The sequence below is a fragment of the Takifugu flavidus genome, chromosome 17 (genome assembly GCF_003711565.1).
Source record: "Takifugu flavidus isolate HTHZ2018 chromosome 17, ASM371156v2, whole genome shotgun sequence".
NCBI classification, from domain to species: Eukaryota; Metazoa; Chordata; class Actinopteri; order Tetraodontiformes; family Tetraodontidae; genus Takifugu; species Takifugu flavidus.
The window spans coordinates 6857378-6882926 of record NC_079536.1 but is presented as its reverse complement, the minus strand read 5'-3'; the positions used below and the strand labels follow the sequence as shown (position 1 = coordinate 6882926).

At 41.7% G+C, this 25549-nt stretch overlaps 1 protein-coding gene and 1 long non-coding RNA gene across 4 annotated transcripts; both read left to right on the top strand.

The window, feature by feature from the left end:
- Positions 1-1224: 1224 nt before the first annotated feature.
- Positions 1225-1943, top strand: LOC130514256 (uncharacterized). The gene is made up of 3 exons (XR_008946966.1): positions 1225-1300; positions 1502-1623; positions 1807-1943. It is a non-coding gene; the product is annotated as an uncharacterized LOC130514256 (long non-coding RNA).
- Positions 1944-15303: 13360 nt separating this feature from the next.
- Positions 15304-22599, top strand: slc35b3 (solute carrier family 35 member B3). 3 transcript variants are annotated; one of them, XM_057013203.1, is made up of 11 exons: positions 15312-15553; positions 16155-16186; positions 16319-16458; positions 16591-16712; positions 16918-17072; positions 19786-19893; positions 19998-20095; positions 20207-20299; positions 20599-20710; positions 20857-20926; positions 21728-22599. In XM_057013203.1, the coding sequence occupies exons 3-11, from the start codon at positions 16324-16326 to the stop codon at positions 21876-21878; spliced, it is 1044 nt and encodes a 347-aa protein (XP_056869183.1). In that variant the 5' UTR covers positions 15312-15553; positions 16155-16186; positions 16319-16323; the 3' UTR covers positions 21879-22599. The 3 variants fall into 3 exon arrangements, with proteins under 3 accessions (XP_056869180.1, XP_056869183.1, XP_056869181.1); XM_057013201.1 differs by having other exon boundaries at positions 16149-16186; XM_057013200.1 differs by lacking the exon at positions 16155-16186 and having other exon boundaries at positions 15304-15553; positions 16222-16458.
- The last annotated feature ends 2950 nt before the right edge of the window (positions 22600-25549 follow it).

Sequence of the window (25549 nt, the reverse complement as noted above, 5' to 3'; positions counted from 1 at the left end):
GGGAACATGCTGGATGATGGAGCAAGTGATCTGCAGCAACAGTCGAGCCTGACAGCAGATCTCCATCTGAACACATCCGTGGTCTGTTGGTATTTGAACAGAACTTCGCCATTTCTTCTTGCACCTATTCCATTTCTTTGACTGAGCTCTCACTCCCATGGCCGTTAATTATGCTAGCTGTGAAGGGTTGAACGTGAGCATTTTTCCCCTTAAAGGGTGGATGTACAGCAACTCTGCCAGCACCACTGAGCATTGTCTGCCATGATCAAATATGGATGGAAGAGCTGCTAGGCAAATCATTTATCAGCCAGGTTTAGCATGCATGTGTGAAAATGAAAGACTGTGCTATCTGCATGGGTTGCTTGAGCATAGTTTAGAGTAGCCAACACCCTTTGTTATGTAGAAATGGCACGCTGCTTGTGGCCCCTGTGGGACGCGATCAATCACACCCTGCTAGCTTAGCTCTCTAACGGCTCTGGGCAAATACATTCAAATGTCCCACTTTAACTGCACACTTTGTTGCTTTGTACTTTCTGCACCTTTGCTTGAAAAGGGTGCACCAGTCTTTTTTTCCTCTTGTTAAATATTTACATGTTGAAAAATGTGAACGAGCCTTGCAGCCCAGAAGACGTTCTCCTTTTCAAGGCAGAATGATAACAATCGATCCTCATCATTCAGTCTAACCTAATTATTCATCCCCGGACCTGCCGTTGTATGTTTGCGGCCTCTAAGATAACTCTAGATGCTCAGTTTAGTCTCCTTTTCCCAATTTGCCTTAATGAGCTGGTTAAAGCTGTCACACAAAGAGCTCTGGTGACTGTGGGTCTGCGGGAGCGCAGAGGGGAATGAAAGGACACATGGAAGGAGGGGAGGAAGGCAGAAAGGGTTAAGTAGGTGGGAAAGGTCAGGCACAGATGAAACTGTCACCAAAGCTTCAGGCAGAAAAAAGAAGAAGCCTGAGAGGCGCATGCAGGAATCCTCGTGTCAATGTCTCTGCTCCAAAAAGAAATTCTGAGCTAGCAGAACTTTTATCTCTTGGATAAAACACATTCCCAAAGAATTTGAGTTAAGTCAGAGCCAGGGAGGCTCCTGTGTTTATTGCTAAAATGAAACGGAAAAAGTCAATCTGATTTTCAGCACAATGAGGGGTAAACAGAGTCAACAGTCAACAGAGAGTTTAAGAGGGTGGCTGTGGCGGTAGAAAGCTCAGTCTTCTTTAGAGCCCAGGAAAGGTGAGATGTAGTGAGCAGTCCACTGTAACGCCATCAAAGATGGAGCAAGAGCATGAAGACATTTGGAGGTGAGCAGGAGGAGTTTGTAGGAGTTGTGGGACTTGATTGGGAGCCAGCAATGAGGGACCCTCGACCCAAACCAGGTTTTTGTCATTAAAAGCTAAATTCCCAGTGTTTCAGTCCATTTGGAAAGGGTTACCTTTAGTACAGGGCTATGAAGGAGTAATCACAAGAGGTGTAATAATGAACATTGCCCTTCATTTTTACAGAGGGCGAGGTAGACACCCCGTCTTCCCAGGAAAATAAAGTGGGACCTTAGGTGTTTGATGATCCGTTTAATTCACAGAGGAATGCATTAATATGATCGTCAGTAGAGCGTCAAAGCCCTCAAGTAAGGTTCTCTCATTAGTAGTTTTCTCTATTTCTTCCTTTTTAGAATCATTCAAAACGTGACAGATGTATCGGCTTTGTGGGACGGGATGAATTTGAAATGTGAATAAATTGTGTTTGTGTGTGTGTGTGTGTGTGTGTGTGTGTGTGTGTGTGTGTGTGTGTGTGTGTGTAATGTATGAAGATGAAGGCAATAACGGAGTAAAGCTTCTTGAGGATGTGAACCACGTGAACCGTCTGACTTCATACCATCCAGAGGATGTGATGCCTCATATGAGGTCAGTGCTTGGAACCAGTCATCCTCAGCTCATTATCTCTCTCGGCTATTATCTCCCTTTGCCATTGTCACAAGTGGTTGGAAAGCTGTCATCAGCCCTCGCTGGTAAATACCTGATGTGCACACGCTGGGCTGTTGTCTTCAGACAGCAGGTGACTCATATGCTCCCCAACAGCCACAAATCTGATTTCTGTCCTATCTGATTTCATCCAAGGACTCAAACCATCTCTGGAGGTGGTCTGAATCAGATTCCATTCTGATTTTGACACATGTGACTTCAGCACAGATGTGCCTGACCCTGCAATCTTGATTCAGTGAGCCCGTTGCATCGCAGGACAACAGACAAAGACGGAGGGGAAGGAGGGTCATCGAGACAGAGACAGGAATAATAGCAAACCATATGTAGAACGCTGCAGTAGGGACACTTAGGAGATCGCAAATAAACCTAACCTGACATGATATTGGAACGTACTTTGTTGGTACCAAGTGGCACCCAACTGGAACCAAAATAGGATTTCGATTGGGTCAGGGCTTTATGAGCCCCCAGTGAATCTTAGAGGTATTGCAGCGGTAAAGTCAGATCAGGTCAGAAGACTACAGTATGTCCATCTTTGGTACTTCTGTGTTGACATACCACACTAGCCCCTGCATTACTAGCGCATATACTGAAGCCGGCATCGTCACCATGACAACAAATCCGGATCGGGCTCTACTTTTGTTGCAGACGCAACATAAACTGATATGATCACTTGCACAGACCGAATTTAGCACATAAAAATATAAAATAAAATAAAAAACAACACAGTATAGGTTAAAAAAAGATATATATTTGGGGAATTCAAATGAATTTTGAATTTGCAATCAACTGATGAAGAATGAGTGTCAGGCAAATCATATGTCTCTTTAGTGGCGGGGAAAAAAAGCAACATTCTAATGTGACACCCCCAGTGGATGGTTCCTGTAACAGCCTACATTCTGGGTTCACTTTGTTTTCCCTGATTCTTTTAGGTCTTGTCCACAGCTACCTCCATTAACAGACAGGTTTAAGGTCTCTCAAACTAGCAGCTCAGCTCATGGACATGTGATGTCATGGGAGAACGTCATGCGATTGTTGGGTCAGACAATTATTAAACTTGGCAAAGGATCAATCGTTCCAGTAAGCTGATTCCATTTCCAACTGGCAACATATTGAGACAGTAACCTTTGACAGTATTAATCACTAATACAACAGCAGACTAATTCCCACATGTAATTAGTGTACATTTTAATTCATGGAAAAACTAGCACTATTCTAACTCACTTAATTATGTTCTTACACTTAATTATAAACCCCCACCCCAAAACACACACTCATGGAAAAAAAACACATTTATTTTTAGGGAAGAAGACATAAAATTTAAAGTCCTCCACCTGGGGAAGGAGCAGCATGTCTCTGCTGAGTTGTTCTGCATCTGGTAGGAATTTAGTGGATTAGCCCAGTCACAAAATGTGAGATGAACCACATTGTCAATCACCCCCAGGCCAGAGCAAGAGAGGAAGAGCTGTCAATCAGAGCGGCTCTTCAATCGTCCCATTCACTTCACCTCCTGGAATCAAGTCTCTCCCGCTGACTGCTCTTCCACACTTGACGCACTGGGGCCACAAAAATGGGGATCTGATCCTCCCTTTCATTTTGTCAGTCAGTCAGTCAGTCAGTCTGTCTCTCTCAGTCTGTCTGTCTGCCTGCCTGCCTGCCTGTCTGCCTGCCTGCCTGCCTGCCTGCCTGCCTGTCTGTCTGTCTGTCTGTCTGTCTGTCTGTCTGTCTGTCTGTCCTCATCACTGAGCGATTGGGGCAGCACACACATGTTTAAATTAATGACGCCGGTGGTTCAGGATGGGAGAGCACAATAGTTGTGAGAAATCACCTAAGTTCCCCCTTTCAAGTGCAGTTGCAAAGGCAGGACTGTGCAGCCTGCACTAAAAAAGAGAATGGGATGGACATTAGGACTGTTGTTCCCATTCTGAAGATTCTTGCGCGGCACTGAAGACATATCACTTTCCTGAAAAGTATCTCTTTCAGGCTTCTCCTTTTCTTGGGAAACATTGCAAAAAAAATTTGCTTGGAGCTCATCAATACGATAGATTGCATTTGAAAACATTCAAATAAAAAATTGCACCTAATTTAGCAAGCCATTCCATCTGACCCCCCCATCCCTCCTCCCCCCCACTAATCTGCTAAACAGATAATATCCCCCTCCTCTGGAAGATGCTCCAGGATGAAAAATCCAGCTGCAGTTTGCTGCCTTTCTGTGTGTTTTCTCTCCGCTTGTTTGTATTCCAGGGCAGCCGTCTGGCTCCGAGTGAGGCGTGCAGAGCCATTGCTCTTTTGGCTCTGTCCCTGACACCTTGTGCCCTCAAGTGTGGACTCCTTAGCTGCAATCTGATCAGCATCTTTATAGTTTATCAGCCTTGGGGTTCAATTTTGGCTTGGATGCTTTTACAAATGAACACAATCACTGGTGAGCCTTCGCATCCTGATTGTATTGAGAGAAGCTGGTGGAAGAAAGTTTAGTGGATTACTGTGCCACTTGAGGATGGAGCACAACACAAGGAGGCAGACGCGGCTTCAGCTGTTGGCACTAACCGCTTGTACTCTGTCTTATTTGACTAAAACAATATAATTGTCTCCAATGTTATTGCTTGTAAAGCCATCTTATATCTGCAGGCAATATGTGTGATCAATGCACTATCTAACAAAATCAATTATACCTTATATTTGTGAAATGATTCCAGGCAGCAAAATACTGGGCTGGAATTGGAAAACTGTGATGCTAGGATTAGTTTAGTGACTTGGACCCTCTGGAGGACTCTGGCTCTTTGCCCGTTTTATGATGTTATTTTATCTTCATGTGTAAAATCCTGGGGAATTCACATTCATAATGCCAGTTATGTACATCATCCCTCGAACATCTTCTAAGCAGTTTATTGCAATGTTATTGGTCCCATTGAGAAAGCTAGAAAATGATAAAGAGCTTCTGCATTAGGCATAGAAAACATATTACATACTGGATAAAAGAAATTGCCTACATTAGGTAATTATTCCTAAGAATAAATAAAATATCTCATATTTATCTTCTGTATAAAATTATATCTTCTGTTTTGGTCACTAAATTTGAATCCATGAAATTCAATGACCAATCCTGAGTACTTCATCCCCCTGTACTGAAACAGCCACTTTCCTCACATCCATAATGAAAGACTGAAGGTCTCCCTGCCCCACCTGTCCTCCTGATCCCACCGTGCTCCTCTAATTCTACAACTAAGTAAGGATAGCAAAAATGGGGGCCTCCAGGGTGGATCAAGAAAAGCAATATATCAAAAAACCCAAAACTCTTAAAGAAGCAAACTATGGAAAGACACTGGGAAAAAATGAAAATAGCAAATTGAGGGAGAGAGAAAAGAATCAAGCCACAGAGAAAAAAATTGGGAGGTTAGGTTGTAAACAGTTGTAAGCAGTGTCAAATTTGTCTTAGCTAAAATTTGTCAGAATGCAATGTTGACTGATGTATTCAACATCATTCTTTTAGAATGTGGTGTAAGAACGGACTCAGGGTGCCTTTAACAATAGCAGCATCTGGCTTAACAAGCATGGAGAACACTCCATCTAAATTCATGAACACTTTTAAAGTTGCTGGTCTGTTTCATTGTCTCTTGCGCACTGTTGGGGTTTTGCATTTGTGCCCTGGTCAGGTTTGGAGTCGAAATGAGAGCAATCTGAAACATCAAGAGAATTCAGGTCTCAAATCCTTTCATTAACCATGTCATGTTCCACGCTCACTGGATAATGACTGCGTGTACCTTCACGTCTGGGAAGCAAATTCGGTTTCTGGTGCCTTCCCCTTTCTCTGCTCTACAGCTTCATCTTCTTGAATCTCATTTTGGCCTTTCTCCTTTCTGTTCTGCTTCGGCTCTGCCGTTGCTGGCCTGAGTCCGTTCTCTGGGCAGCAAAGGAAGTAAAACTGTAACACAGAGTTCACTTGTAATTGGCCACGGTCACGCTAACCAAACAGGAAGGAATCTGCAACTGATTAGGATTCTTCCTCCTGCAATAATAGTACCCCGTCACTGGCCCCACCGCCCACCCCTTCACAAAATTAATTACATTCTGGGGTCTATTCCCACTATTGGTTTTCCTGTTTTGGAGTTGCTTTATAGGGAGGAAAGGGGGGGGGGGAATCCCAAGACAAAATAGTAAGGCGACCTTTTTCAATTACAGAAGGAGCAGCTAAGTTGTGGAAAGCTCAAGAAGCAAAGACAGACACACATCTATCCATATATCCATCCATCTGTCTAACTGGGCTGGGAAATAAAGCCACATACTCACACACACATGAGAGCACACACCAGCATCTACTACCAACAAAATTAAGAAGAAAGGCACTCCATTTCTGGCAAAAAGTCCAACATTTTGTGATGATTTCTTAATTAATTGACAATCTGCAAGCGTCACTAATCAAAGTTTTAAATTTTGACAGCTGTGAAAAAATAAACCCCAAAATATCACAGAATAATAACATATTTATTATTATTTATTTGGAGAATATTTCAGGTCTTTATTTAAAATGTAATATTTATTTTTTAAATCGTGTCGGCTTAATATGTCTCAGCCATGAAAACAAGTTGAATGTTGCAGTTTGGGGTCACATTTTTTGAAATAATATTCTGCTTTTGCAAATAAAATGGGCTAAAATCTGTGGTTTTATCTTCAATAGCATTTAAAATCAACACTTACTTATTCCAGGCTTTAGTAGAACAGCCATTTATGCATGCGCTGACTATCAGTGGGGTTGAAAATTGAAGAATAGGCTGGAAATTGAAACCACTAATGATGTGTGCCAGGAGAATGTTTAACCAAAGGGCAGAACGGAAGCTGCAGATAACAAAGAAAAGAAAAACAATGAATGGGAGTCTGTTTCTCAACCTGGTGTGTGCCTTGTATGTGTCGGTGAAGCATAGGAGGTGTTAAGACATAACAAACAGGCATATATAAGCGTGTAATATATATGTGTATGTATATATATGTGTATATATATATACAGTATATGTGTGTGTATACATACATACATGTGTGTTTGTGTGTGTGTGTGTGTGTGTGTGTGTGTGTGTGTGTGTGTGTGTGTGTGTGTTTCCAGGTTGACACCAGAGCATTGCAAAAGTTTCCTGTCCATTCCAAAGCCTGCGATGGCAGAGGAGCACGTGTGATGCAGATTTATTGATTTATTGATTTCTTCATGTCAAGTTCACCTCAAATAAAGACAATCTGGCCACACCCATGAACCTTTGCGGGATTAAGGTTGTTTTTCTAATGTTCTTGAAATTATTGGGCCACATGAAATGGTGAAAGGCATTCCAGAGATCTTTCTTCAGTTTCATCTATTCTCTCAAAGGTCCTGATCACCAGGCCAGTCAGAATGGGTACTCATGAAGTCAAAAACCAGGTTCTGATGACACAGAGAATCACCAACACAAAGACTAATATACCAGAAGGGGTTGTTGTTTTAAATATAAGAGGAGAGGATAAGTGACAATAACACACAGGTGAGTACGATCAGCTAGACCAGCGGTCAGGATTGGGCACGGACTGGACAACCAGTACCAGGATCGTGGGGACATCAGCGATGAATGTCAGAAATGAGACTTATCCACGATATGTGGCCAACATCCCAAAGATTGATAACAACCCAATCCATGAGATACTAGAAGTCCACTGGATGGATGGATGATGCCAGAGAGGGGAGCCCAGCCAATCTACAGTACTCCATGGACTCTAACCACTAGGTGGCGAGGTTCCTGGGATTAGACCAACAAGGCACTCATACGCACAATGAAGAGTCAGAAGGCTGGCTTTGGCCTTGGAAACTAAGCCCAGGTCCCTGTATCCCAGAGAGGCTGGAGTGAGATCAGTTGAGAAGAGGCCCCAGGCATGCGTCTGTCCATCAGGGTTGCAGCCTTAGGAAACATGAGGCCAGACAGTCTGGATGACTCTAGATTTGATAGTCCGCCTTCATCACATGCAAAATCAGCTGTCTCTGTAGGTTTGAATAGAGACTCCAATGGAACATGCCTGGATTGTGTTTATTTGATTCAATCCAGCATTTATCCTCCCAGGTATTTGTTGTGCTCTGTACTGAAGCCACGAAGGCTTTGGTGTGTTCACATTTAGAGAGGGGGATGACAGGAGCTGAGGTGAGAGTGCACTGAAACACGCAGCCAGCCGTCACATGTCAAAGCCAGAAGATGCATTCTTCCAGAGAATGAAGAGACAGATTGAAGGTTCACTTGTACCTTGATGTGGCTCCAAAGTGCTTTAAAACAATGAACAGCCTCAGATCAGCTAACCCTGCTAACAATGAATTAAAGCATCTTTTAGAGTAAGCATGTCATCGTAGCCTGACATTGCTGCAAGAACATATTCAGCTGCTGCTTTCTTACCGGTCTTTCAAGCACATTTTATAAACAAACCTTGTTAAAATGCTGAAAAATAAAGGAATCAACCGTACACAGTGTGATGTCATGTGACCAGAATACCTGTTGGTGCATGCCTTCCATGCTGCTTTTTACACACTTCGGATGGAATATCAAGCCAGGAAGAACATTTTCAACAAGCAAAAACTAGTTCAAAGGCATTTTTTCCACTAGATGTTCACGCAAATCCTGGGGTTGTGGCAATTTTCCAATTTGCAAAGAATTTTACAGGATGTCTTTCTGACTTTACAGCAACGTTACAGCAATAAAAGCATCTGGCTTAATGAGTCGTATAATTGTAACATGTAGGGAACGACAAGCATGTTTAAAATGAGCTGTAATTAACCTGCAAGGTTAGCAAAAAACATCACTGTGGAACTTTAGTATTCCGGCTAGCTGCCATTTGGATTAGTCACTCTTAGTCCTAACCCAAAAAACATGAGCCTTAGTCATGTGACATGGTGGTCACAGCAAAGAGGGTTTTCATTAAAATGTTGACACTACATCCCAGAAGTGCCTAACATCAATATTTGATGATTTAAGAGTGACAACAATGGTTTGTCTCCATTCTTTTTATTTTATATGGGGTTTGAAGTACCATTCTGGATACATGTGCTGTTTATACATTGTTCACACCTGATTTGTCTATTGTACCTCAGAGAAAGACACAGATTTGTGCCGCAAACTTATTGGTAACCAAAGCAGCAGCAAGTCCATTTTCCTCCCTTCTGACATTCTGTAGTTTTACACTCAACTGGAGGTTCAGCCCCACTGAAACTTTCTGTTGGCCACGTGTGAAGCCTACATCCAGTTTCCTGAGTGAAGTCATTTCCTCGGTACGCGTCTTGCACAAACACAGACTTAATACCTGAGATGTGTGTGTGTGCGCATGTGTATGCATCTGTGTGTGTGCGTGTGTGTGTGTGTGTCAGTAAGGGCTGTGTGTGCAGTGGGGAGTCAGGGATCTCCAAAAAGACAAGGGTTGACAGCAAATCATCAGTGTTAAATGTAATTTCACCTTCTCGTCATCGAGTGCACATAAGCAGTTCAGTAGCCATGGCTAACTGGGAAAATATGATGATGAATGGGATTTTATTAGTATTTTTCTCCATTATTCATGACACTAACAATCCAGCGTTCACTGCTGGTAATGATGCATGTGTGTGGATGCGTCGCTGACAAAGGCAGCGGTACTTATTATGGAAACAGCGTTGTGATGAATGTGTTGAAACAACTCAAACTTAATCTAAACGACATTACATGTTTTGAATATACCTCCCCCTGATACGCCTGCCTTTAATATACTATCAAGTGCGGTGAACAGAATTGTTTCAGTCTCAAAATTCATAGCGGTGGAGGGAGAGAGAGGCTTTAAAATACTGTCTGAGAGGAATGCAAAATTTATGAATACCCACCTCACATCTCAGCTTGATTTATGTGAAATAATAATACACTATTTAATGCTTAAACATAGCTAGGAGCGATCCCTGGCTATCAAGATGTACAATGGAGTAATGGGGCTGGAAAGACAAATCGCCTCATGGACTTGTGATGTATTTAAAGGTGCTCAGGCAGATATATTAAACTATATGTAATTGTACACTAACTCTGTGCTGTAGGCAGAGGTGGCAAACACAGGAGGAGCCTGGTCATGATGCAGATGGAGTGGTGTAATCAATTTGACTCACGCGTCAGGATAGAGGCAGCAGCCAAAGCATGAAGGGAGATTCTTCAACCTGCTGGGGTAATTTCAGTCTTTATTCACACTACCAACTCATCTGAGTTCTATTTTATAGCATTAAAACATTATTATGACTTCGGCACAAACATTGAAACAAGTGCAGTGCTCAGCAGGACGAGTGTACATTTTACAGGCGCAGCAGGAGTTTTAGTGGTTGTAGGGATCTTGATTGATGAGCCACTGATTGCCTCATTTAATTAGAGTAAAAGGCAAAGGTAAAGCAAGGCCCCATTGTCTTCATTTGATGAATTGGCCCTGGTTTTTTACCATCAAGAGCAGGTAGGGTAAATAAGCAGGGTAATTAGTAAATGAAGCCTCTGTAAACGAGTCCTGTGGGCAACTCACCCTAGATGCGCTGAAGGAGCAAACAACACGCATTCCTGTAACTTTTTTTTATCCCCTTTGGCCTGTCACTAAAACGCAAGCAGGCCAAGACAAACACAAAGAAGGGATTTTCTTTCAGCCTTGTAGCCAGTGACACACAAACGGTGGCGCTCTCCCCACCACCCACCGCGGTGCACTCGTGCACAATTACAGATACGGCCATCCACAGGTGTTGGATTCTTCTGGCAAGCTATAAAACATGATATGCATGATTTGTGCAGTCAGCTAGGTCTGTAATTTAATTCTCCTTTTCTTTCATTTTCCCTACTTGGGCCACAAAATCCATTTTGCTGCTTTATGAGAGTGCAGACACCCAGAGAGACTTTCAGGATGATTACATGCCCCATGCCATGGGGCTGTCTGACAGCCAGGACGGCTGCCGTAAGAGCCATGTCGAACCGGGGTTTAAACCATCTGCTGTATTTGACTATGGTTTTACAATATTTGGACCCCTCAAAGTGTGCGTCATTAATCCTACTGGACACCCTCAAGTGAAACTATTACTTCATGCTATCAGCTTATGCTGATAACACATACACTTCAATGTGCTTAAATATTTATTTAGTATTATTCAACATTTGGCCATACACACACACAGGCAGTGTTGTGATTTATGAGCGGGAAGAAGGCCTCGCGTTCACCTGGTAAATGCAATCAAGCATAGCTGACGTGGTTCTGGTATTGTATTGAAGGCTGTGTTGAATCTGATGTGACAGCACGTGCGTTGCTGTGTTGGCAGAGAACTGCGATGTCCTCCAAGGAAAACGAGTCGTCCGCTTTCAGGGTTGTGTAGACGTGTCGGTGAAAGTTGCACCCACATATGCAAGATTTTTACACATGCACTCGTGCAGTTTAAATGCCAAAGGAGGTAAATTCTAAATTGAGTTTATACATATTAAAACTGAGTCATTATAATAATTTGATCCAAAACTCACATAAGGCAAATTTCTATTATTACTTTGGGATTTTTCATGACTATGCCCATATCATAAAATAATGTTAATATCTATGTAAATAACTGCCTTGTGGATTTATTATGAGGGCTGTCTTAAAATGGTAAATGGGCAGAAAAGAATTAATGAATGTGAGATGCTAAATAGGCTGAAAACTTTTGCACATTTCTCAAGAAATGCTAAAAGGAAATTTTAGCTTTCGACCCAGAAGTAAACAAAACTGAGAGATTAAGCAGAGTGTTAATCCCAGTGTGTGATTGACATTTCATATCTGTGACAATGCTCCAAAATAATTAAAAACAGAAATCTTAATAGGTAATAGCTTCTCAAGGTTGGGGGGAGGGAAAAAAACAGGATCATTGCTCAAAGCAAAACTTCTAATTAAATGACACTACTTAATTTGTTTCTCAATTCCTTTCTCTTATGAACACAGCCTGGGTTAAACGAATGGGCAACCATACGTGTGTAATTTCCCGTCACTCTGGGAAGACAATAAAACCTTTTTTTTCCTTTCCTCAATTTTCTGTTGATGTGTATTTTAGCAAATGCGACAAAGGTATATTCATGGATAAGCAGGCACATAATGGTCAATTGTCTCTTTGATTACTTTTTTCCTCTGCTCTGGAGAGAACACATGCAAAGAGGGATGGTTCCCCCTCCTGGCTGCTCTTTAGAAAGCCAGACTTGCTCGTCTCTTGCCTGTCCTGTGTCCTGTGTGCAGCACATGTCACGGTAACACGGGTCAGTGAATGCAAGATTAGTGAAAACATTTACAGCACAGGTCAAGTCTTTGGAAAGTTACAGGAGTTCTCAATGATTTATTGTGTGTACTGACTTCTGGAATATGACAACACACGAGTGTCTATGAAAACACCTGAAAGCTTATGCTGCTCCTTTGATATATTTCTACTCAAAAGATGAGTGGGAAAAATGTCAGGACTGGCTTAAATTCCAATTCAAGTTAACCTTCATACACGAAAGGAATATTTTTTAGTACACTAATACTGTTAAATAAAATCATTTTAAATGTATTTTTAGCCATTTGTTATGCTTAATGGATGGACGCTGAAGCAATAGTCATGTGACATTTTACTCAAACGAACTTCCATGTTGGTTTTATCTCTCTCATACCGTTTTGAACAATCAGTAGCCTAAAATTGAAACACTGTATGTAAAACAAAAGAAGGGGGAATGCATTATTGTTGTTATTATCATTATTGTTGTAATTCACAAGGCCTTGGTTCCTTGTTTTTCATTGATCTTTAGCCCTGATATGGTGCTTTGCTTTGATGCATGAGGCCTATTAAATCTAGAATCTAAGCGATCACATCCACCAGTTACCCTCTTCCCCCTGATTACAGATGACCCGACTTCTTAACATTTGCAGCCACCATGAAGCAGCCTGGCTGGTGTGTCTCTGGTCTGGTCAGTGACAGAGGATAGAGGCTGGGGGGTCAACAAGCATAACAGATCAAAGAAAATAACATGGGGAAAGGATATGAGTGCTTTGAGAAGTAATATAGCTCAGATAGCATCTGTTTTCTCTAGCATGCAGGAGGCTTGAGACTAGCTCTGAAAAGGAACAGACAAAAGGAAAAGAGGGAGAGAGAGAGAGAAAGAGAAAGAGCTCTTCATCCAAGGATAAGACCAGGGCTGCTACAAAGGTAACTAATGCAAAGGTCTCACAGCTGTACAGCTTTTATAAGTTTCACACTCATAATCTTCCATTTCTCGCATTCTTCCAGAAGTGTTGCTTTGAGTCTGACTTTGAAAGTTATCAATATCATTAAAGTACTGTGGGTTAATAGGGTAACAAGTATCTCTCAGCTTAGCAAACACTTGGCGTTGCCAGTAAAGAGCACAACAAGATTGTCTATTTTAATTTCTGTGATCTATATATCAAAAGCATTCACAGGACGTGCTCCCAAGAGCCTCCCGAAGCCTGAATAATGTTCTTTCTGATCTCTGGTGCAAGAGGCCATATTGTTATCCAGATTTCACTAGTCCAAAAGTCATTTCATTCACCTTTAATGCTCCTTCTCTCTTCTTCTCCCTAGCCCCTTGTCTGCCTGGTCGGCTTTATTTATTGCCGATCCAGTGGTGTGTTACAAAGTCATTACTCTTGCATATGTATCTTTTGAAATAATCAATAAATAATTATTTTATTATTTAATAGGATGGGGTGGAAGGAAATGGATTTTATTACATAAATCCATCACACGTGATGAATGAAAGCACTTGTAAAGTTGGAAGAGAGAGAGGGCAAAGTGGCTGCTGCACCTGACTGAGCGCTTTCTTCATGCCACACTGGAAATATGGTGTTTTTGTCTCTTTGGGACTGTCAATTGTAGTGCAGCAGGATGGAGAAAATGGACTGTAAATACAAAGAGATTAATTAACCCCTTATATTTACTGCTCAGCCCTGCATCTCTTTTATGTCATGACCCCTCTGTAAGTAGAGGGGTGACAGACCTGGCTGTAAAGGGCCACCGGAGTGCAGATGTCTCATTCCAAATGAGTTATTAACAGATTTTTTTGAATAGATGGAGAAATTGTAGCCAGGCCATTTAGTGTCATAAAGACCAGGTTGGCGAGGCAGTGGGGGCCTCCCAGGGACAGGAGGCAATACCATTACAATCAAATCTGAGATGGAAGAGGGATTGAGCTGTCCATTTGGAATTTTTATATTGTCAGAGGGCCAGGAAGGAAATAATGCCATCCTGAAGTGTATTAACCTCTAGCTGGGGAAAGAGGCCAGAGAGAGGAAGGAAGAGAAGCAAGGCAGAAAGCAGGATTGGAGATTGGACAGCAGGGAAGAAAGTGGAGGCTAAAAGGAGGGAGGGCAGGAATGGGGGGGATGAAGGGTTTGAATTTTCACGCCAGGGGAAGAGGGACAGGAATATGAGATAGCTCAGAGACAAAGCCAGGAAGTAGAGAGAAGAGTAGGGAATAATGCAATATGGATTTAGAGAGGCGAAAAGTATATATGGACACGAGTGCAAAGTGGAGAGCGAATGACAAAGAAAGGAAGAAAAAAAGGAAAGAAGCAGGGGGGCTGGGAGACATTAAGGAAGTGATATAAAAGATGCAAACAGAAAGTATGGTGTTTTAAAAGGTTTATTCGTTTTCAGGTTTGTAATGTTAATTCAGTTTAAAAGCTTTATCATATTACAGCTTATTTTATATATTTTTCAAGGCTAAATTATTTTAGTTATTTGTAGCTTTTAGAAGTTTAGAAATACACTCTTGGTGCCAAAACCTGTACATTGAGGTTCATGACCTCGGTGAAAAGTGAACATGTGTTTTTGGTGACTTTCATTTTTAATAATGAAAATACTTGCTAATTCAGCCCATACTGCTAATACTGCTATCGAGTGCCTATGCTCAAAAAATAAAAAGAAAACTGGAGCTCGAGCCTACACCAGCAATTACCAGGTGTTTCCCTGAACATGCAGGTTAAATACATTTCAAGCTAATACAGCCTGGAATCAAGACTAAAAATATAAAGTGTGAGGTTCTTGACAAAATCCTGCTTCCATTTCTTGTGTTGTAACTGTCTAGCTCAGTTTTCACTGTCAATAATAGCAATTTTACAAAATATTTTAAGAGCAATAAAGCACTATATAGCACAGCATCTGAGGACAATATTCTTTTACAATAGTTATCTTCAAGCTCATTTTATTTCCACATATATATTGCAAGCAAGCAAGCAAGAAAGCAAGAAAGCAAGAGCTTACTAAATAACTAATTAATGAGATACTCAGAAAACATTCTGGATCATTTCATTTCCCCTCTGGTGCGCGTGGCTACATGGACCAATGGTAGAGGAGTTCAGAGGTCACAGGAAAGCGGAAGTTGCTGGCCACTTTTTACCGCTGCAGCTACACGGGGAGCTTTCGATGAGAGATTACACATGTCACAGTGTTTTGGGTGCATGTCACTGTGAAGGAAAACACATACGCGTTCGAAATGAAGAAAAGATGAAAACCCCGTGTACAAGAGAAACGTTTTTTCTTGGATTTGCCTCTAAAAAAGGAGGATACGCTAAAGAAACCCGGAAGTGTAGCTTACGGTAATGAGCTTGCTACCGTAGCATTCTTATTAACGTCAGGCGTAAATTCAGGCTTGGCATCAATGTTTTGGGATTTTTTGAGCGTGTGTGTTTTAAATGACGATAGTCGGTACTATTTCCTCTATTATTATCGTGTAATGGTGTGTAAAGTCGCAGTTCAACGTTAGCACCCGGCAGCTAACCTAGCCATTCCTTCAGTCCATTATGTTTTCCATAACCAAATATAACGTTATTAGTATTGACTGCTGAAAGGTCCAAAATTTACGTGTTTATACCTAGGAAGATGTCAATGGTTTTGTTTGTAGTATTGTATAAACCAAGGCTCACGTGTATTGCACTTATGTAAGCACTTGGAGACTTTTGATTTACTATAGTCGTTTTACTATCACAAATAAGTACAGTGTAAATATGAAACCGGCCATTTAGTTTGCCCATCAAGCGATAGTGTCAACGGTGCTAATGCACTTTGTTCGTAGTACCTTTGTTTGTTTGTTAATTCCTGTAAGGTAAGTTAATTAAAGGTCATTATTGCATATTATGTCACATCCGGCTGCATCGTTTAACCGTTAAAACAATCTAATTCTTCTGTGTCAAGCTGCAGGCTACCTTGAAACTCGAGCAAGAGAAGTTTTTGTGAGTACTTTTTAAATCTCTTCATTCTGCTGCAGCTCTCAGAAGCCGCTGATACGATGAGCACCAAATATGGCTTGGCGGGCTACAACAATTCAAGAAAACACATTTCAATCTCCATCCCATCATCCACAGAGGTAATGTCGCCTCACATAAAGTCCGTGGAGGAGCTGAGGGTCCTGGGGATCAACCTGAGCAGCTTTGGTGCCCCCACACAGTTCTTCATCTGTGTGGTTGGAGTCTTCATCTTTTACCTTGTCTACGGTTACCTTCAAGTAAGCGGAAGAAAGTTGCAATAGAAGAAACTGTGATGTTCTCTATGGGCCTGTTTCTATGCATGATGGATGGTGACCCCCCCCCCCCCCGTCCATGTTAGCGCTACCTGATTTCTGACCTATTTTCCACAGGAGTTGATATTTTCTGTGGATGGATTCAAGCCTTTTGGCTGGTACCTCACTCTGATCCAGTTTGGTTTCTACTCTCTGTTTGGACTCGTGGAACTTCAGCTCACTCAGGACAAACGCAGAAGGTACATGCAACTTTTCTGATAACATCATTTTTCCTTCACTTTCTCATATTTTTATCAAAATAATTACAGCCACAATAGTAAAGTAACCACATGCATATATATATTTGGCTTTGTTGTTATGAAGTTAGCGAAAACATTGAATACATTGTAGTACAAAGGATTTAACTTTGCAAATCATTTCTTTTTATATTTCTTTGTGTCCCAGGATACCAGGGAAGACCTATATGATAATTGCATTTCTAACAGTGGGCACTATGGGCCTGTCCAATACATCTCTGGGCTACTTAAACTACCCCACACAAGTCATCTTCAAGTGCTGTAAACTTATTCCGGTCATGATTGGAGGAATATTTATACAAGGTTAGTGGATTCCACTAAGTATACATTTGCACAAGTTTTAGATGCAGTTGGCCTGTTGCTTCACTGTTTGGTATGACTTTATCGATGTGTACTGTTCTGTAGCTGTGTGTTTTGCAGATTTAGCTTTAATTTGCCTCTGTGGTTGTATCACTTGTTGACCAGTGCGTAACCATGGACATGAGTGTCTGGGTTTGGATGGAATGCAAATTTCAGAAATTAGGATTCACCTTTTGAGAAACCCAGTTTTGCTACCCAGAAACCTCTTATGCTTGCACCCTTTTTCAGACTGCTGTGACTATCTGCACAGGCGTGTGCAAACCAAGCATGGCAGCTGCAAATCCAGCGTCAGGACATGTCCTATAACCAAAAAGTTAAACATAATTCATTGTTTTGATGGAAAAACATCATCAAAACCTTTTTAATTCAGCCGTGAATAGGCTGCACAATGGTGCTTTTTAGCATGAACGTTGTCACCGCTTTAAATAACTCTAATTAGCATAAGTTGCATTGTGATTAACATTTAAAAGTGCCAACCCCACAAGAAGCCACAGCGGTGTAATTCAGGCAGATTTCAGAATTGCTGCACTTCCTGAAACCTGGATGCATATGATATTTATCATGTCAGCAGGGATATGAGTAATCTGGTGCAGAATGAATCATAAATGATCATAACTAGGACGTCGAGTGCATGTAATGCACTCATTGATGAAACTGATTGGTCCTCCGTGATGATGCAAAATTCAAAAAGACGCCGATCTGATCTTGAATGGGACAATCGATGTTTCAGAGAAGTAAAAAGGGCTTTAAAAGTAAACCAAAACATCAACATTTTTATGGCCCCGTTTTGTGGAAGCTGTGGCCAGAGGCAGCATATTTTATGGATGTCCATCCATCTGTCTGACACACACTTGGGGGGGTATTATCTTGCAAAATTTGTTTTGTTTTTTTCCCCCTCCACATTAACACAAATGATGTTTTGAGTCAAATGAGAACTAATCAAGGTTTCAGTCGTCGTGTTCTTACTGACCAAGTCTAACACTCGGAGCAAATTCCTTTAAATGTTGATTAACATTAACCCCCCCAGAGATGAACTGTTCAGACATGAATCAGCTGGCCTGCCAGTGCGTGTGATTCATTTATGATTGGAATGAGCAGTTCCTTTGCAGCGTCATTCATATTTTTAATTTTTATTAGAAGCTCTCTGGGTTGTTTTCACTGAGCTTGAGAGGATTGTTGTTGCACAAATGGACCGATAACTCTGTTGCTGCCCTTCTGCTGTGCATGGACACACACACACACACACACATGAGGCATTAACACTCTATATACAATAAAAGGCTGAAACTAAATGACGTCTTCATTGAAATGAACAAAAACATTAATTTATTCTTGTCCATGTCCAAACTGCACTCCTGTCCTCCCAGTCCTAGCAAAGCAGCAACTGGCAATGGCTGCTGAAAAAAACCCATTAACTTCATGTAACAGTTCTTAACTGATATTTATAAAGTATAACTACACCGTCTGAGCAGTCACTCCCTAGAACCTTGCTTTTGAAGTAAAGATCACTTTTCAACAATCCTCTACCTCTGTTTCATCTGCCTGCTTTTGATTGTCAGACCCCAGTTTGTAAACTTCTCAGTTCCTCCCCAGTCTTGACTTGTATCCATCCTTTCATCCTCACTCCTTCGTCCTCGTAGTTCTGTGTCGTTAACGTCAGAAAGGTTGTATCAGGCTTTTTCTTTTGGCCCCACTCCATCTTTTTTGGGGATGAGGAGATATAAGGACCACAGGCCCTTAAGGGGCTGAATGGGAAACAGAAATCACTTCGAATGCAAAGAGGAAAGAAAGCGGGATGAAGGGAGGGAGAGAGTGAGTTTGCATCTGATGTGAGGCCTTTCAAAGGCAAGTTGGGGATCAAAGGCTACCATGGCCGACCTGATGCTTCGTCCCCTTGTCAACCTCCAGGCATTATCCTTCAGCCTGCTTTTAGAAGCCTTCATCCTGTTGTTGTGTTTTCCCTTTTTCCACACACACATTTAATTTAGTTACTGTATGTACTTTTTCAAGCGCTGAAAAGATCTTTCACATCAAAAACACCATATTATTTTCTTTTAAATAAAAGGTGTTTTTATCTCTATGAAAGTTGTATACACCTGTGTCTAATGCTAAATGTTTTCCAGCTAAAAACGATCTCAAAGGTAATTTATGTGCGGAGATCATTAGCACCTATAGTCATGGTTTAAAACCAAGCATATCTAGTGCTTCTATGTATGCATATATGCATGAATTCACAGCTGTCATAGCTGTTTACAAAAGTAGCAACTGGGCTAAATTCCCACTGCTGATGACAGAAGGTCTTTCGACCTAAAACAGCACTTGGTGGATGCTAAATTATTCCAGCTAGTCATGTATAAATGTGACCCCCACTAGTTAAATGTGATGATAACTTGCTAAGCTAAACCTGGACGCAGAAGTAAAACTAGTGTGATAAATGTTCCTCTGAAAGGCTATAACGCTTGAAACAAATGACCTGTACCTACCATTGATTGGAGGACATGTTGTCGTGCATCTGAAATGTGCCCACCCACCTATTACTTGTGGAGTTTGGGGAAGTGCGACTATTTAGCAGATTTGGTGTTGACACTTAAGAATTGCACGTGGGTGTCAAGAAGGATTCGGCACATTCAGCAGTCAACAAGTGTTTGTGTTGCAGGTAAACGTTACAATCTGGCCGATGTGTCTGCTGCTCTCTCTATGAGTTTGGGACTCGTCTGGTTCACACTGGCCGACAGCAAGGTTGCCCCCAACTTCAATGTGACAGGTATTTCCTTCAGCAACAGCTGACTCATGAGGATTTGGCAAGTGGAACATTGTGTTGTGACCATTGTGACTTGAGTTGATCCTCTGCGTGTGTGTGGCCTTCAGGTGTCCTCCTCATCTCTCTGGCTCTTTGTGCTGATGCTGCCATTGGAAACGTACAGGAAAAAGCCATGAAACTTCATAACGGTTCCAACTCTGAAATGGTGCGTAGTTCAGTTAGCTAAAACCTCTGGTGCTAATTGAGTGTGATTAGTCTGCTAAAAATCTCACAATGAAGGCTTATTTGGATGTGTCTGATGTCATTTCCTGCTCAGGTGTTGTACTCGTACTCCATCGGTTTTGTCTACATACTGACAGGTCTTCTGTGTGTGGGGGGGTTGGGACCAGCAGTAGCATTCTGCTCAGAGGTGAGAACATGCTACAAACATCATATAGAAGATGTGTTTCCTACACATCCAGATATTATTTTGTATTTTTCAGCTGTCTCTAATAATCTGTCTAAAAATTATAATAGAAGTTTTTCTACAGAATTACTATAAATACTATAATATGTTAGACTATATTGTCGGATTATGCTAGAGAATCGAATTAATGATCTAAAGTCTTTGTAGATTTCTCAAAAGAACCAATTCTGTATTTTTAGTTTTGATGTAAACAGTTTGTAAATGCCTATTAACATCTGGTATCCTTCCCCTGTTCCCCTCAGCATCCTGTGAAGACATACGGTTATGCCTTCTTCTTCTCTCTTACGGGTTATTTTGGCATTTCCTTTGTGCTGGCGTTGATCAAGCTGTTCGGCGCCCTGGTTGCAGTGACAGGTGAGAAATGTCACCAAGGAGTCTTAAATCCACATCATGTACTAAAGTAAAATCACAAAATGCGACGTCCACCCAGAATAACGTCATCAAAACAGCGTCGAGTCTTTTGTCTGAACTCTTGACTTATTTCTTGTGCTGCTTTGCAGTGACCACCGGCAGAAAGGCAATGACCATCGTACTTTCCTTCATGTTCTTTGCAAAACCTTTCACTTTTCAGTAAGTGCCGCCACCTTTTGACTTGGGTCAGTTTATCCCTTGTTTAATCTAGCCTACGTGGACCTCTGCTGGTACTAATAGAACTTGATTTGGCCTCTCTGCCCACTGGTTTTCAAGTCCTATTCAGACCTCGTCTGTTTCCTCATCCTTCCTCACCATGCTTCTCATTTTCTGCTGTGTTATTTCTGCTCTCTCCAACTCTTTCCTCTGTCAGGACCTTTGACACGCACACAGTCCACTCAACATCTAAAAAAATGTTGCTTTTGGTTTTTTTTTTAAACTCCTTGGCCAATTTCCTTCTCCCTCGAGCACATGAAAAAGGTCTCACTGTTGGACTAGTTTGCTGGATATAGATTTTTATATGATCTGACCATTACTAAAACTTTCAGGTAGTTTGTAACCAAGCACCAAGTTAACCATACAGAAAAGAAAAGATCCATCTCCATCCACCTTCTTGACCTGGCAGAGGACGAGAGCCACTGTTGGTTCCTCCAGAACCCCCCCAACCCCCTCATCCCTGAAGTTATTATTCTGTCAAGCTCACTGTTACAACAGGATCATCCAACCCTTTATCTTTCCTCTGTCCTCTATCCTCTACCTATCCTTCTAGTCATGCTGAGGCTGCCCCACCTCCTCTCCTCCCCCCTCCCTTCCTCTCCTCTCCTTTCCTCCCTTCCTCTCTCCTCTCCCCCCACCTACAGTTTCTCCGTCTCAAACCAAATGTATGTTTGTGCCCGTTGCCTTTGTGTTTCAGTCACTAATATGCATCTTTCTTGTCTTACCTTGTGTTTTTATCTGCAGATATATCTGGGGAGGCCTTTTGGTGCTCTTTGGCATCTTCCTGAATGTTTACAGTAAAAACAGAGAGAATATGAAGCTTCCCTCTGTAAAGGACCTCAGAAGCTGGCTACTTACCAGAAAGAAAGTCCAGTTTCTCTCACAAAATGTATAGAAGGTGCCTACAGGGCGATAAAGGAAGTGTTGCGGGGAGCGCATTCAGAGATTAAGTTGGCTACGTCTCCTATGAAATAGACTCTTACTCCTCCTCACTACCGATGAACCAAGGATGGGTTCAAAAATCTGATAATGAAACAGTCCACCGCTGGTGTAGAACTGGAACAAAAATCATTCGAACAGTGAATTTTAATAGTTTTTATAAGTGGGTCAATGACGGTGAAAGAAATCCTTCAGAGCCTCATCAAAGGAAGTCCATCATGGAGAAGAGCAAGGCCTGGAAAGACTAAAGGGAAGCAGCAGCACAGCTAACCAAATAGCAGATTTGCACTGGAAGTTTCCAAAAAAGAAATGTCGGAGGACGACAAACACATATGTTAATCTGCTAGATAGAAAAATGAGTGTTTTTGTTAAGAAGGAGCATCTTGATGGCAAAGACATTTGTATGTGCCAGGAGGAGGGCTCAGAACCTTCTATTACGTCATCATCGTCTTACAAAAAGTGGCTTTTTCCATATTTGACTCCTAATTTATAATGACTGCGTTCTATCTGGTGAATTATGCAGATTCTGTGAACATGTGGGACCACTTTGGGGAATGTGGAGAGATTTGCTCCTGTAACCATTGACACAACAAAACTGCCATAGTTTGCCAACATAATTGGATAAAAGGCTGATTGGTACCACTTTTTCACATTAAACTGACATGTTTCTGTTTAAATTCTGTGTTTTGTGTCCGTGTGTGGGTGCTTTTTCCTTTCCCTTGTGCTGAGAAACGAGTTGACATTTTGCCAACTTGTCTGCGTTTATTCATCCAGTTGGCTTAAGGCAATTTTAATTACAAGTCCTAACAAAAGAGCACAGCACCAGGAAAACCAACTGTGCCTGGGCCATCCTTTCATTTGGATCCCAGTCTGTGGGGTTTGTCATTAAATTGATTGCCACTGTTCAGGTTCCTCCTATTGAGAACATGATGAAACTCCCAACTGGCTCCACTGCATTCAGGAACATCGTGCAGAGAGTTTTATCTTTTACATACGGACGTTCCCTTAGTGATGCTGAATGTTACTCGCTCATGTTAAATGCATCACGGAGTGAGCGTCAGCTCACATGATGAGTCTTTTCTTTTTCATTTATTGAATGCATAAATCTTTGCCAAAGTCCAACAATCTGTTGAATTTCATATATAGAATTTCAAGAGCTCTAGTATATTCTCTATCATTCCAAGTTTCACCATAACTCAACCCGTGTGTGGGTGTGTGTCGGTGCTGTGGTGGGAAAAGACTGAGCTGCCAGCTGAGCAGGAGGTGTTCGGGTTTGCTCCTGATGCTAACAGGCCTTGAAATTCCAGTCTCACTTCCAGGTGGGAACGCAAATGCTGGGCCAATTAGTAATTTGGTATTTCACAAACTTTGGCAGCTCTGCTTTGATGACAAACTGACAAAGATCCGCACTGCTGCAGGGAAGCTTTGGCAGTATAACGTACACAGAGACGAGCGGAAGATTTCCTTCCAAAAGAGCAAAGCACCACACGCTGGCAGCAAGAAAGCAAAGCAGGCAAATGTCTGGGTATCTGGTTGGGTGGCCCTAGATTCTACTTTAAAGTGAAAAACATCTTTCCTCAAGAGCTATTTTCGATGACAAACAGCACCTGGCTGGACTTTGCTTTTTATTTGATTAATGAAGAGCGAAACAGCCCATTAAAGTGCACAGGGTCAGATTGCAGTGTTGTATCATTACTTTGCCATTATACCCTCTGATGCACTGTGTACACTACTGTTGGAAACAACTGCTCTCTTCCAGCTTCCTGAAAGGTTATTATGGGATGGGAAAGCCCAGTTGACCTCATACAAACTACATCATTTGTCTTGTAGCACCAGGAGAATGAGCCTAGCAACTCAGACTGACCTCTGTTAGAAATCAGTGGGGCCTTTTTTTTTTTCTTGTTTATATTTACGCTGTTCAGTGTGAGTTTCTAGAGTTTTCGAGCTTCTCAAGTCAAAGAATGTTGCATTCCTTTAATATTTCTCAGGTACTTTCATTTGAAACAAATTATTTGTAAATATGCCTTTATTGCTCTTAAGATTAATTGCTAATTGACTGTCAGTTGTAATCTTTATAGGCATGAAATTAAATTCAACTAGAAATTATGTGTTTTTTTAGGTTAAGAGTTAAAATAAAGGAGGAGGAGCTTGATATCTTTACTGAGGCATGTTACCAGGGGCAACAGAGAGGCTGCAATGCCACCATCTATAGGTTGGAGGTTACTGTTTTGTGTTTTCAGTAGGTTCCGGACATATTTAAAGATTGCAAATATATGCTGCAGCCTATTCAAATCCAGAAATCTGGAATAATCTGCTCCTGATCTGCTCCTTTGTTTTCAGTCTTGTGAAGGCTTCTCTGTTAAACTCTTACTGCACATTCTTTAGCTCAAACATCAGTCTGAAAGAGCTGCCTACCCTTTTCTTTTTGTTCACGTTCTTTTTATGCCGTGGCTCCTCTTCACATCGGCCCCTCCCCACCTCCTACCTATAAGACTCATTACACCCCACCCACAGCCTCAGCAAGGAGCTTTCCTCATATAATATGATGGCCATCTGCTTGGCTGAGCCCCGCTTTCCAAAAGCCCTGCGGCTGGATGTTTATCTGTTGTCCCCTCTCTCAAACTCTTTTAAGAATGCAAAACATATCAGCCATCATCGCCAGCACAATTAGCACAGGTGCTGCTGAGCTGTAAAGTGATCAGAAGAAATGGGAGGAAGCGTAATTGAAGTGGATTAGAGTGGAGAGGTGGGAGGGGATGAAGAAAAGATGAGATAAAAAATCTGGAGGCTTGGACAGCGGCCCTTTTCTGTGCTGCAGTTTAAAATTCACTGTGCTGTGATTAAAACTGCTGCAGAGCGGTGGCGGAAGGCTTTTGCCAAGCAGCTGCTGCCTGTTACACAAGAACTGCAGATACTCTTAATGGCCGACGTTGTCATTGTTGACAGAGACAAATCTCCATGCACTCAACATTTATGCACACGCTGAATGCCGGAAAAACCCGCACAATAGCTGCTCTACAGACAGATGCACGCCATTTTGGCAGCAGGAGCAGGTCCCAAAATATTCCACAGAAGTCACTCATGAAGAGAAATTCTTAATAATAAATATCCAGCCAATAATGAATGTGCTGCTGGCTGCAGTTGTCTGGAGGGCATAATATCTAATTTCCTCCCAATGTTTCATATCCCGACTCCTGCATGTCGACACAGTCCATCATTACACCCCAATGCTGGTTCCTATCACTTTTATTTATTTTTCAAATCAATATATAAATCAAAGCCTAGACAGATGAGTTCCAATAAATTACAGAGTACTGGACAAATGCAGAATGTTAACTGTGTACCAGGAGCGCAGATTCCCGTGGGTGCTGCCTGGTCTGTGCTGTGTGAAGGATGAAAATCTACTTAACGCCACATTAAAGCACATCTAACTTGACTATCACTCAGCTCTCTCCCCAGTAGCAGTGTGTCATCTATATTAACCTTTTGGTCTGTACAGCTTTTATTTTGTTGGTATTTTAAAAACCTGCACATGAGTGGAGATGAAACAGCAGTAGTTTAGACTTGCAGGTCTCCATTTCCCACGATGTTCAGCAGGTTTGACTAAAAGGAGAAAGAAAGAACAGA